This window comes from Tasmannia lanceolata, unplaced genomic scaffold (assembly GCF_043159265.1).
Source record: "Tasmannia lanceolata isolate RefF3 unplaced genomic scaffold, GAP_Taslan_0.1 ptg000005l, whole genome shotgun sequence".
Classification (NCBI taxonomy): Eukaryota; Viridiplantae; Streptophyta; class Magnoliopsida; order Canellales; family Winteraceae; genus Tasmannia; species Tasmannia lanceolata.
In genome coordinates this window covers 14,821,350-14,834,983 of record NW_027518682.1, presented here as the reverse complement: position 1 = coordinate 14,834,983, position 13,634 = coordinate 14,821,350, and the positions used below count along the sequence as shown (strand labels likewise).

The following is a 13,634-nucleotide window of genomic DNA, read 5'->3' as shown; positions in this document are numbered from 1 at the left end:
CTGGTTGTGCAACTTGTGCAGCCATGCGTATGGTTGAGGCATTTCCTCGAACTAGTGGTGAGCGTGCCGTTAGATCATCAGTAAAACATTTTGGCGGACTCTTAACAGTCGCTGGGGCATCAGTAAAACATAGCCTAAGCCATTGTTAATAACGTCGGGAGACAACTTACCTTCTCTCCCTTTCCTTCCTTTTTCCTCTTCACCTTCTTCCCCACAATTGCTGAAGATAACAATCCTCTGGCAAGATAAACCCTGTATCGAATAGCACCAGAGTTTTAATAATTGCACTCACCCATCTTGTCTTTTCTTTTTTAACATCATGGAGATTTCCTAACCTCAAAAATCACCCAAAACGAAAATAAATCCGAATATTTTTATCAAAGAAAAATTTGAGCCATGATTCACATTCAGTTTGGATGGAGGGTTGTCAAGTTTCCAAGAAATGGACCCACCCAAAATGAAAAATTTGGATCATGCTAATGTCAAATGTCTATGAAAATGCCTAGAGATGCGGTATAAACTAGATTGCTCTCTTTAAGATGATTTTAAGCCAATGAAAAAGAAACTCTGGTGCAATTGTCTCAGCCCAATCCCGATACAGTGATACACTGTCCATCCCTTCATGATCTACGCAGTCAGAGATATTTGAACCGTACAAGCAGGACACTCTAATTGCTCCCACCAAGTAGAGATGAGAGAAAAGAAAAAGAGTGGGAACATCAAAGAGCACTGTGATTTTCCACTCTCGATTTCCTTAGTTGCACTCTTTTATAAATTAAGAATCAGTAAAGAAAAATGATATATGGCAACAGAGTGGATAGATCCCTCCTATGGGTCTATTACATGTGCATAGGCCCTTATGTCCCTTTTCTCATTCATGGTCTACAACATGTGCACATGATTCCTGCCGAATGGATATCCTAAGCGTACAAAAATCAATGCTTTTCCCTTCGCCAGGGTTGGTGGATGAAGGGTTGATGGATGAAGCGACTAAAGTCATTCGATCAAAATAAAAATTGGAGGAAATGGATCGGCAGTGTTGGCAGATCGGATTAACGGACATGATCACATCCTCATACCATGGGTGGGCCCAAGAGTTGTCCGTGCAATCAAGGGCTCATGGCTCCAAATCATTCATTTGTTACGCTCTGATGTTTCTTCTCGATCGGATGATCCTAACCCTCTGATTCTTGTTGGTTTAAAATTGATAGTACAACATAGAAACTACCACAGATCGGAGGGTTACATCATCTTATTGAGAAGACTTTTCGGGCAAACCCTATCTACATCGGGGCCCAACAAATGAATGGTTTGGATAACACAAACAATGTGGGTCCTGCTGTATTTTTGGGCTTCACCTTCATGCTCAGTAACACAGCAATATAAATCCGAGATAATATACCATATCTTTATATCTTATACTAGCAAAAAAGGGCCGACAAAGAATTGTACATACCACATCATAGGTTGATCTAAACCGTCCATGTGATGGAATACAACATAAATAGGTTGTGCCTGTAAAATAATTTCCATAGGCTGATCCTAACCCTCCAATTTATAGAGGTTTCCATAATTGTCGTTCCTCTTAAGGTGTCCAGAATTCGTCAATATTTTTTCAGGTGTCCTGCATTCGTAATATCAAACTTTCCGTAATTTGACCCGCACATAGTGAATAAGGAAAAGTAGTTCCTGATTTCCATGGTTGAACCAACCTGATTTGCAATTTCCTCAACCGGACCCAACCTGATTTCCAATTCAGGTTGGGTTGGGTCGGGTTGACCCGATTTGATATGGTATCAATTGTTGACCACCTCAACTCAAGCCTGGTTGTTTTGGATTTTGAGAACCAATAGTGAGTCACCAATAATAAGTTTTTAACTCACAATCGGTTCTCAAAATCCAAACCAAACAGGGACTAACATTTAACAAAGGGAAATGTTATCTGCACTACTATATTTTGATGATCACACTCTTCACTTTATTAAAGTACAGTATGGCCTGCACCATAGGATTATCCAAACCACCCATTGTGGACTGTGGAGACTATTTCAATGTTGAAAAAGAAAAACACATATACAGAACTTCTTCAGATGGAACCCAAATTCGGGTTTCGGGTTGGGTTGGGTTGCTCGACAGCCCAACCCGACCCGATCCGATCTCCAATTCAGGTTGATTTTTTCCAACCCAACCAAACTAGATTTGCGAAAAAGCTTAACCCGACCCAACCCAAATTCGGGTTGAACCCGGCCCGTGCGGGAACATCCAAGTAACAACGATGGTTTCAAATTATATATAGTGCTAATGTCCTCACTACCATATTTTATATTGGCACTACTCACCGTATTTTGATGATCGCACTCCTCACTTTATTAAAATGTATGGTATGGCGCGTACCATAGGATGATCCAAACCGTCCATTAGATGGGCCACTGCCTACATAGGTTTTGCCCCAAAAATAATTTTTATAGGTTGATCCGAACCCTCCGATCTATAGCGGGTTATAGATTGATCCAAACTGCAGATATGATGGAATACAACATCAATCGGTTGTGCCCGTAAAATCATTTCCATAGGTTGATCATAGCCCTCAAATCGATATAGGCTGATTCTAGGCCTCCAATCGATAGAGGTTTCCATAATGGTTGTTCCTCTTCAGGTACCCGAGTATTTCATTAGTAATATAAAGTAGTTCTTTTGTCATTGTCATAAGTCTCTACCTCTTCTTCTTGGTAGTTTTTTTTCGTAATTGTCATACACAGGTACTCAGGACGGTATGTTTCGTATGTAGATTACGATTTTACCCTAAAATAATTTCTCATAGTAAAAGAGTAATGCACGTGTAAGAAAAGAAATTCCTTTTTTCTCTGTAAGATTCCTCGATACTAATTTTGGAGTTAGTTAATTAATAAATAGGCCGAATGTTCCAGTCAAGCAAAAGCAGAGGCAGCAGGTAGAGTCCCCAAAGCCTGAAAACAAATGAAAAAAGGGTTTCTGGGTAACTCTTTCTCGAATTGAGAAAGGGGGGGCGAATGAATGGGAGAATAGGAGGAATAGGAAGAGGAAGATGGGTTCTTCGCTCTCTAATCTAACAGAAAGTGGAGGGCCAGGGCTCGGAGACATACCGGAGAGTTGCGTGGCCTGTGTCTTTTTATACCTGACCCCTCCTGAGATATGCAACTTGGCTCGGCTCAACAGGGCTTTTCGTGGTGCGGCCTCATCTGACTCTGTTTGGGAATCCAAACTGCCCCCAAATTACCAAGATTTGCTTGATAAGTTCCCTCCTGAGCGCCATCTTAATCTCTCTAAAAAAGACATCTTTGCTCTTCTTTCTCGATCCGTTCCCTTTGATGATGGCACAAAGGTAATCTTTCCCCCTTTGTTTTGCTTTACATTTATCTTCTTTGTTCTTCTATTTGGGGCTCTGATTCTCTTTTTAAAATCAGTTTGTTTTATTATATTTTTCTCTTTTCTCTGTCAGTAGTTCTAAAACTGCGGAAGATCTGCATCAGAACAAGAATCACAATTTCATGTTTTTTTTTTTTATAACCCTGGCTAATCAGGCAACACAGAATCTCTCTCTCTCTCTCTCTCTCTCTCTCTGAAGTAGTTCGTTCACTTCGTTCTGCTTTCTTTTGACAGTGGGATCTATCTATTATGTGGACGGCTTTTAATTATGATGGTTTGCTACGTAGCTCACCGTGTTTTACATCCATCCCAGATCAGATCCTAAAATTAGGGCTTTCTTTGTTTGGAAGGGCTGTGCTGTTTAATAGTTGGGATTTGTTATTTCATTTTGCATCTTTTGTTACTTTTTGTTGAATCAATTGATTTTGTTGGAGGAAAAAAAAATGAAATTGAATTATAGGATTGTGTAAGTTTAAATCCCTAAGTTGAAAGATGTCTGCCCTCTGTAGATTTGTTTGCTGGTGGTTTTTGAGTTATGATGAGGTTTTGCTTTTCTTCTAAATCGCTGGTTGATGCATTACTGCTTCAGGAGGCTTGGCTGGACAGAGTTACGGGTGGAATTTGCATGTCTATTTCAGCCAAATCAATGTTGATAACTGGGATTGAAGACCGGAGGTACTGGAATTGGATTCCTACTGAAGAATCTAGGTATATTTCTCACCATTGCCAAAAAACTGTACCTTGGCATTCCTAATGAGACACGCAAGGGCACTGAATAGCTTTCTTACTTGGTGGGTGGTTACTCATTTATTCTGTTTCAAATATTGGTTGCACCGTTGCGGTCAGTGTTACTTTTTTTGTTTTTTTTTATTGTTGAGAAAATCCGCAGGGCAAATACGATCGGATCGTGTACAAATAAACGGAAAAGTAAAAATAAACACAAGCGCAAGATGAGCACGGGGATTTTACATGGTTTGGCCAAGATGCCTACATCCACAAGCGAGAACATGATCTTCCACCATGAGAAAACAAAATACAAAGATTACAACAGGACTTACCCACAAACCCATGAACCCGTAAACGACAACCCTTTCCTTGTCCTCTCAACCATGACTGTACGCAATAGAACTCCGAGAAAACTCGAGAAAAACCCAAGTGATAAACCCGAGAAAGAGCCCCCCCCCCCCCCCCCCCCCACCCCCCCCCCCCCCCCCCCTCCCTCTCTCTCTCTCTCTCTCTCTCTCTCTCTCTCTCTCTCTCTGGTCTCCTCTTTGCAGCCGCTACACAGAGAGCCTCTCGCCAAGATAAAAACACCTCTCTTATATTTTAGGTTTTACAAAACCTAGAAAAAACACACTTTCACGTATTGCCTTCCCACCAAAATCATAAAACCTAATTATATTCGGTAACTAATGGTCGTGGGAAACTAGGCAACTTTCCCAACATTTATGCCAGCAGATTCGTATTAGTTGCTTGAATCTTTAGAGCTTCTCATATATGCTTAGCTTTGTATTTCCTCTTCAGTCTTATTGCTGCTTCTGTAGTTTCACTTTTATTAGATCATGCGAGTGAAGGTATCTCAGTTCTAGTTCAAAAATTTCAGACTTCTGAACTTTTCTGGGTTTACAGTAAGTTTCTGTTCGATGATTTGCATCCGTATCAATGATAACCTGGCCTTTTGGGATTGATCTGACAGAGCAGTGCTTCTCAAATATCAAATGGGACCATCAGCCAACTAGAAACTAGTCCACAGTGACCTAATTATGATCCGACTTTTCCATTTGGCTGCATATGACAGAGGGACCCCAATCTGTGTATTTATCCAAGTCATTTATCCTGCTTTGGTTGGTTTTACTTTCCAGACTTTTCTTGTTGTACACATATCCGAATACTGACCTGATGCAGTTGGTCCAAGGGTTGTATTTTGTCATATCCCTTCTAGAGTAAGTTGATTTTCAGACTTGATACTGCAGCTGTTGTCCATGAATTAGTTGAAGAGTCAATGATGAAACTGACTCTTTCAGTTTGCTCTGATAAAGCACTACTGATTGTGTCTTGACTGGGACCTAAATCAAATAGAAATCAGTCCACAGTGAAGTCAATTCCCATCCCAATTTTCTATTTAGCTTCTTATGATAGAGGGGAGTGGGGAGAGGTTTTTTGGGGCAATGATCCAGTCCATGTCTCTTCCAACTATGTAATCTGATTTGGTTGGTTTTGCTTTCCATACTGGACTGAGCAAATACTAGAACTGCATCTGCTTGGCCTGAATGGCAAACATTTTCCTGGGCCACAAAGTTCTTACACTCTGACTTGGAGATTAGGAACCTTCTCGGATGTGCACAAAGTTCCTTGATTATTCTATTAGGAATTGGAATGAGGCATAATAAATTGGAATACATCCAAAACATGCTTGTTGAGAGTATATGCCCATGAGAGAGAAGTTGGAATCATCAACCAGAAAGCCTGCTTTTTTTTTCTGTCCAGCAAGGAAGTGAGATTTTTTCGATTGTCCTTGAAGCACATGAGCTATTCAATACTTGATTGGAAAATTGGCAGGTGGAAGGCTATCAATAATATTGTAGTCATGATTTTATCATCAGTTTGAACATGCTGGGAAATTAACTACAATTGGATCTATAGTGGACAGAGCTGCTAGAATGAGGGACTACTAGAGCACTATTTCTATCCAGAATGATGATCCCTTGTTCGAATGCCTGCCATTAAGAAAAAGGCCCCTTGTTGTTCGAACCAATTATAGTGATGAAAATGAGTTTAATCTGAGAAGGGGAAATTCTTCCTTGAATCTTGTAATGAAGATTTCAAAGCTGATTGGGGAGAAGGTGAATTTATTAAACATTGTATCGTACCAAGTTGAATTTATTAAACATTGTATTGTGCCAAGTTGGTGTTTGTGTTATTGTTGATAAACCGGTTTAGTAAAAAAGCTGATGGTTCTGAGTTTTGATTTGTTAAACATTGCATTGTGCCAAATTGCTCTTTCTGTTATTGTTGATAAACCACTTATGTCAAAAGCTGATGTTCTGAGTGTTGAGAGATACTTTAAAGGGTTCCATTTTTGCAAAATGTCTGATGGCTGTAGCAAGCTATATCATGGACATTCAATTGCTGGTGTATCTGTCCTTTAGAGAATGGTCAAGAAGTTGCTTAACCAATCACAATCCATATGGATCAACAGTGGGTAGATTTGCAGAGACTGTAGAAACTTGAAAAATACGGAGAGCTGGTGATGGGAACACTTGAAGCCTTACTTGATCTAAGAAAGAACACTTGAAGGCTTGACAATGAAAGCGAGTTTGAGGAGACTAATGGGGTTTTTTGAGTTAAGAATTGAAAAGGTAGAACCATTAAAAAAAATAAAAAAAATCGAAAAGTAGAATATGGGGTTCAACCAAGATCTATATGTAGCAATTATTGTGGTAGATTAGGCCATTTCCTGAATGTCTTTCCTCAAACCACAACATATTGGGAACTTTAGACAAACATATCGGAGAGAAAAATGTGTAGCCATGAATGGTAAAGATTTGGTGGAGAAGCATGTAAAGGATGTCATATCCAACTTAGAAAACAATTGGATGAGGCGAGAGGAGTGTTTGGGGGTTAAAGGAAACTTCAAAAGTCTGGGCTAAATGGCGGGGTGTCTTTCGAAGGGCAATCAGCCTCCTTTCCTTTGTAAAGTGAAAGGGAATAGTGGTGTTAAGATTGTAAACAGATCTTGACAGCAGTTTCCTTCAATTTTCAGATGTGCAGAAATTACCAAAATACCCCTACGGCCTAAATCTGGACTGTTTTGACGCAATTCCTGCTGTTGGACTCTTTTTTTTTGTTTTTCTTCATTGATTATTATTAATTTCGCATGCTTTTGTTACATCTAATTGATAGGTCTTACATTACTTTTAGTTCTTTTAATTGGTTGCATGCGTAGGCCTAGTTTCAAACTAATCCTTCTATTATCAATTCATCTTGCGAATCTTTATCGCTTTGATTGATTTGTATACGGTTTAGTTCACGCTTAATGATGATCTTTACAATTATGCTATTTAGGTCTCATTATTGCTACTGTCCATAGACTAATTAGTTGTTAATTCAGCCCTATGTTAGTTGGTCAGTGTTTTTTTAGTTTTCCCCGTAAGCCCTAAACTGTCCTAAAGTCTTAATCCCTAAATTAGGCATTGTCCTGCATCAGTGAGCTTTAGCGCATGGGAAAATGTAGGTGGTTGTTATGAATGATATGGAAATAAGATGTAGTGTGAGAAGTTGAGTAAAATATTGGGTTTTCTTAATCTGTGTCAAATTAGTTACTGCCAAATGATCCTTAACCACACAAGATGCATGGCAAAGCTTTTGATTTTATTGACTGAAGCTTGCTAATTGATCTTTGGTTCAGTGGGGTAATTTACACATTTGAACAATTAAGAATACTCAATTTCATATAAGTTGTATGACATTTGCCTGGCACCCTATTTCCTCAATATTAAAGTTTCCTTACGACTCGTTGTTTATTATGTCGCTCTTCTTCTCGCATCATGGTTTGAGTGTGACGAATCTTGCATCCCTGGTCCTAGAAGAATTACCCATTTCATGCCTTGAGTTAGATTGTCGTATTCTTGGTCCTGTTGCCCTCAATGGGGTCCCCCTGTTGCCCTCAATGGGGTCCTATTTTTTATGCTCGCTCTGTCGGCTTATCCTTGGTTAGAGGCATTACTGTGGCAGTTGTGCTTGATTACTACTCTTTGGGTCTATAGAATGAAAGTAACAACAGGATGTTCCAAGGTGTGATGCGCTTGTGCAAGGCAATCTGTGCCTCAGTTTTTAGCTTGGTCATCACCTGTGCTTTGTTGGGGTGTACAGAATCGACCTTATAAGGGCTCGGGGCTTCCAGAGATAGCTCGCTGATGGTGGATAGGCCTACTTGTAGATGATGTTCTCCACCAAGATCTTTTAAGTTGAACTCGATGCTTCTAGGCTTCTAGTGTTGGAAACCCTGGGCAGGCTGGAGTGTGGGCTCATCTGGGATTATGCTGGAGCGACAAGAGTTACTTATTTGGGGCCTGCTAGGATTACAGACTCTAACTCGAATAAGCTTATGGTGATTAGAGCTGGCATTGTATTGTTGGCCAGTCTTCTGCTTGGGCCACTTATCATTGAAGGCGATGCTAAGAATTTCATCCATTGACTACGTGATGTGATCTAACCATGAGAGTTTCCATTTTAGGATAATTTCTATTTTGGGACCTCTTTCTATTGATGGCATGTTTCTTCTATTTTGGTATGTAGTTATCCTAGACGATGGGCTATACATATCAACCAGGGCCCAAACCTTATCTTGTTTTGCCGCCTTGATCTGCGTTGCCCCGACAGAGTCAATAAAAACTCATTTGACTCTTGCATTATGACCGCGTCAACCGAGTGCTCAGCCGCGTCCGCGTCAACCGAGTACTCGACCGCATCATGCCGAGTCAACTAGGATTTTCTTCAGCTGCGTTCCGCACTGCATCCGCCTTTTTAAACACTGCTACCCATTACCCATGCCATGACCTATGTAAGTCCACTTAAGTCACTTACGAAAGGATTGTGTCTCATCCACCCCAAAATTATGCACTGGCAGCGTACCGCTAATTCAATGGCGGACAGTTTGGCGAAAGAGGGGCCCTTTTGGCGGACACCTGTGTTGTGTTTGACGGACTTTTTGTTTTTGATGGGCAAGCTGGGGTTAGGCCAGACCACTAACAGAAGTGTGTGACGGACTTGTGGTGGGGAACACATGATTTTCTATTTCTATGTTTTTGTCCCCTTTGGGGGTGTTTCAATGGTCTGTACTTTTGTATTGGAGACACCTTGTCCTCTCTCTCTTGTAAGAACATGATTTTTGCAATAGAATAGTTAACTTTCAAAAACAGAAAAAGAAAAAGAAAGGATTATCTTACTGGTGCCCTCCTAGGACCCGCCGCTTGAAGAGAATCCCGGCCCCCTTCAAATAGAGTGAAAATATCTTCATGGTTTAGGGGTCTCCTAATAGTTCAAAGTGGCATTTTCATGAACGGTTTAGGGGATTCACATTTGTGATTTTCTGGTTTCCACTAAACTGGTTTGAATTCCACCCGTCTGTCTGGTTGTGGAACTTTGTTGAATTACACATTACATCCCATCATGGTTTCCAATTAAACCTACAACATAACAGTATGATGGGCGAGTTTCTGGTTTCTTTATTATTGAACTAGCTATTTGATGTTGTCTTCATAGAGCTTGTGGTGGTTTCCGCTCCCTTCCCCATACCATAGAAAAAGGGACTTTCCTAATTTTTCTCTCGTTTGCTTTGTCATGGCAGGTCTAATACGCATAAACATGACCCAAATTACACCTATCTTTTTCTTGCTTTGCAGGTTCCATGTGGTAGCTTATTTACATCAAATATGGTGGTTTGAAGTAGATGGTTCGGTGAAGTTTCGCCTCCCTGCCGGTGTCTACAGTCTATCTTTCAGGCTTCACCTTGGAAAATTCTCCAAAAGACTAGGTCGCCGTGTTTGTAATTTCGAACATGTTCATGGTTGGGATCTAAAGCCTGTACGGTTTGATCTATCTACTTCAGATGGTCAGCAAGCATCATGTGAGTGCTGTTTGGATGGAGATCCCGAGAAGGATGATGCTAATGGCAACAATAGACGCGGGTGCTGGATAGAATATCAGGTAGGTGATTTTATTGTCACTAACTCAGACACAGAGACAGAAATAAGATTTTCCATGAAACAAATTGATTGCACACATTCTAAAGGGGGACTTTGCGTAGATTCTGTATCCATTATCCCCAGCAATCTGCGACAGAAAAGAAAGCTGTTCTGATTTGCGAGTGTGATACATCTCTTGATTGTAAAAGTATTTTCCTTTACATGGATGTAATTGTGATGATGGGTGTTGTTGGGTCTTTATTTCATACTTTGAATTGCTAACCGCAGATGTGCCGTAAACATTCTGTAATTTATTTTTGTTTCTCACAATTTATGAGCCATTTTTGTTTCTTATGTCGTTGTACATCTTTTAATCTCCTTTTGCATTTACCACTATCCCTGTAAGATGCTGTGTGTTCTCTTGTCTGCTAGATTTACTGAGATGCTCTTGGCCTTTCAGGATTAGACTATGGAGATTATCTATATAATCACTCATATCAGATCAATAAACGGGTCTAAACTTTACACAGATTCTTCAAATCGGCGCACCACCCGGGTGTATGGAAACTTTTTAGTGGAATTTTAATGAATTATTTTTTTGCTGTGGGAAATCGGCGCACCTTCCGGGTATATGATCAAGCTTGATTTTTTTTTCTCAATTATTTTTATCTCACTATGAAACTGCAAGAGTTATTTATAGAAGAAAAAATGGTGAGGGATGTCCATTTTTTAAGCAGAAAAATCATAAATTTATATGTGATTTAAGGGTGTTTTTGTCGTAAGGAGTATGTAGTGTTTACTATTTAATGACTTTTTCGAAACAGTTTCAAAAAGATAGAGGTAAAAATAGTGGAGTCCTTTGGGACTCTTTTCCCTTCTCATTCCTCATTAGTAGAGGTTTCTATACTGTGAAGTCCTCCAACAGATCGGAGGGTGAGGATCATTCTATTTATGGAGATGATTTTTTGCGTACAGTCTATTATATTGTGGCCCTACAAATGAACGGTTTGGGTCATCCTATGAGGTGTTCCCTACTAGGGGTGTAAACGGATCGAATTCGAATCGGATATGGCTATATCCGAATTCGATTACAGTATACACTATCCGAATTCGGATTCCGATTCGAATTTGACGGATATTTAATATCTATTACCGAATTCGTATCCGTCGGATCTTGTTCGAATTCGGATATTATCCGTATCCATTTATCCGGTAAATTCGAACATTGTATTGCAGCATTTTATCTTTCTATAGTCGTCAATTTACCATCAATGACTATAGCCTTTTTGCTCTAGAATTCTCTTGAAACTATGACATCTTCATTCAATCACCATCATCCATTTGTCTCTTTCATCCTACAACCCACATTTGTTGCTTCATAAAGAAGCCATACCAAATTTTAAGAATGCCCTTAAAATGAGAGATTACTTCATTTCCTGCCCAAAACACTTTTTGTTTTTGTTTTTTCTAAAAAGAAAATTCACTTTTCTTTTAGAAACAAAAGATAGTGTGTCATTACTAAAAATAAATATTAATGATATTATTAATAATAAATAAAAGGGATTTACTTCTCGGATACGGATGTTAAACGGATCGGATATACCATTTACCAGATTCGCATCCGCTAAGAGCCGGATATCTCATAAACGGATTCGGATAATATCCGCTTGAAACGGATCCGGCTAATATTCGCTTTAAACAGATTCGGATGCAGACGGTAATCGAATTTTCGAATATCCATTTACACTCCTATTCCCTACTGTACTTCGAAAAACTGCTGGATTTCATGCACACATAGCATCTAAAATTCACTTGGATAGAGGACCTTGAATGTAAAAAAGTGGCGTAGAAAGGCGATTGATGATAAAACCAGTTGTAGTCAATGCACGTACAGGGACTGTATAGCCTTTTTATACACACGCAAGAGAGTGAGCACACGGCTGTACAAGAATGTAATTCATGTAAACAATATGGGCATGTTTGGATGCTCCCTGAAAAAACTTTCCTTAAAAAAAATGAGTTGTAACTTGGTCCTACATAGCCACATGTAATTTATATCATCAACCTCGGCTCCGCATATTCTGTCCCACATGAACCATCTATGTACAAGCTCGAAGCCTAGAAAAAGAAAGAAAGATCAACGGTATAGCTTTCTTATGGAGGGCTCTTAGAGATGCCTCGTTTGATCAGCGTTCTAGATCATCCAGTCATGGTGGGCCTAACTGCAGTGGGCTACTCTTTAGGTTGCCCACTACGCCAACGGATGGATTATGTGTTCACGTGAATGCAATGAGCCTAGCGCCACTTGTTTCTATATATATCTGGGAATGTTAGGGATTATCTGCTGTTTTTATCTAAAAGTAATAGCTAGCAAAGATCAACAACTTAAGTATTGCTATTGTTTTTGGAATCAATTACTTGTGTTCAGGTATAACAGCCATCCTTAAATTGCCACCATACGTAATTACTTTTAACTTTAGTTTAATTCAAATTAATGTGGAACTTACCTTTTGTGCCATGGCGCTTAGGATTGAAGATCACGAATCCCTCAAGCTTTGACAAACAAGCGCTACAAACTAGAGAAGAGAGATCTTCTAATCTGTACAAGACCTTAGGGCTCGATCGATAGAATCGCAGTCACAATTTTCCTCTCAAATTAGGGACCTTCTCCATGATGGAACTTTAACTATAATGTATGAGTGTTGTTCCCATCAAACACAACGTATATTTATAGATTTCGGCACACACGAATTTGTGTCTTTGGACACTTGAAATACTCATGTGTTTTAGAGTTTCAAAACAATTGGGATTTACCCCTAATACTTCCTTTGTGAATACAACACAAAGTGAATCGAAAAGCCAACATTTTATCTTAAAGTGGGTCCTACCAATGTGGGCCACACCGTAAGATGCCAACAAATACTCCCAAATAATGTACAAGTAACACGTGTATGGTTGAGATTAAATTGGGCTAACCAGGCCTCCTAATTAATAAATAAACGTAGTTTCCGTGTATTGTTGGTAAATCAAGAATCGAAAACCATTTTATTAGTTTTGTAAATCAATTCTACAACTCCATAAACATAGACTGCGTTTGGCTATTTGTGTAATTAATCATCATAATAATAAATCATGAGAAGTATCTTTTAGGACGAGCATTGTTTTTCGTAAAAATTAAAATGACCTCATACGGTATGGACCCACTGCCACGTGTACAGAGATGGGTCCATGAACATTAAAGTTGGCCATCATATTTTTCTGACCTAATGCCCTTGATCTCACTGCCATTGGTTGATTATAGATCATTGATCGAGCATGCAGAAAAAAGATTTCACCTTCAGATGTCTGATTAGATAATAATAGTTTCAAAATTTTCTCAAACTCATCGTGGACTCCCCTGAGTCGACTCAATTTTTACCTTGTTCGAGTTATTGTCCGAGCCTGTATTTTGCCTTATAAAGTCAATCAAAACTCCTTTGACTCCCGACTCATGACAACTTGAACCAAGTGCTCAGCAACATCAACCGAGTATTGAATGGCGTT

At 39.5% G+C, this 13,634-nt stretch overlaps 1 protein-coding gene across 1 annotated transcript; it reads left to right on the top strand.

The window, feature by feature from the left end:
* Window positions 1-2,915: 2,915 nt before the first annotated feature.
* On the top strand, window positions 2,916-10,445 carry LOC143877633 (F-box protein PP2-A15-like). Its single transcript, XM_077379785.1, has 3 exons — window positions 2,916-3,361; window positions 3,995-4,113; window positions 9,810-10,445. Exons 1-3 carry the CDS (start codon window positions 3,065-3,067, stop codon window positions 10,264-10,266), a joined length of 873 nt encoding a protein of 290 aa, XP_077235900.1. The 5' UTR covers window positions 2,916-3,064; the 3' UTR covers window positions 10,267-10,445.
* Window positions 10,446-13,634: the final 3,189 nt, after the last annotated feature.

Bases quoted from the DNA above. Each gene is read 5' to 3' on its own strand.
- LOC143877633 (XM_077379785.1), top strand. From the start codon at position 3,065: ATGGGTTCTTCGCTCTCTAATCTAACAGAAAGTGGAGGGCCAGGGCTC. The intron at 3,362-3,994 runs GTAATCTTTCCC...TTACTGCTTCAG, and splicing joins CCTTTGATGATGGCACAAAG to GAGGCTTGGCTGGACAGAGT. The intron at 4,114-9,809 runs GTATATTTCTCA...CTTGCTTTGCAG, and splicing joins ATTCCTACTGAAGAATCTAG to GTTCCATGTGGTAGCTTATT.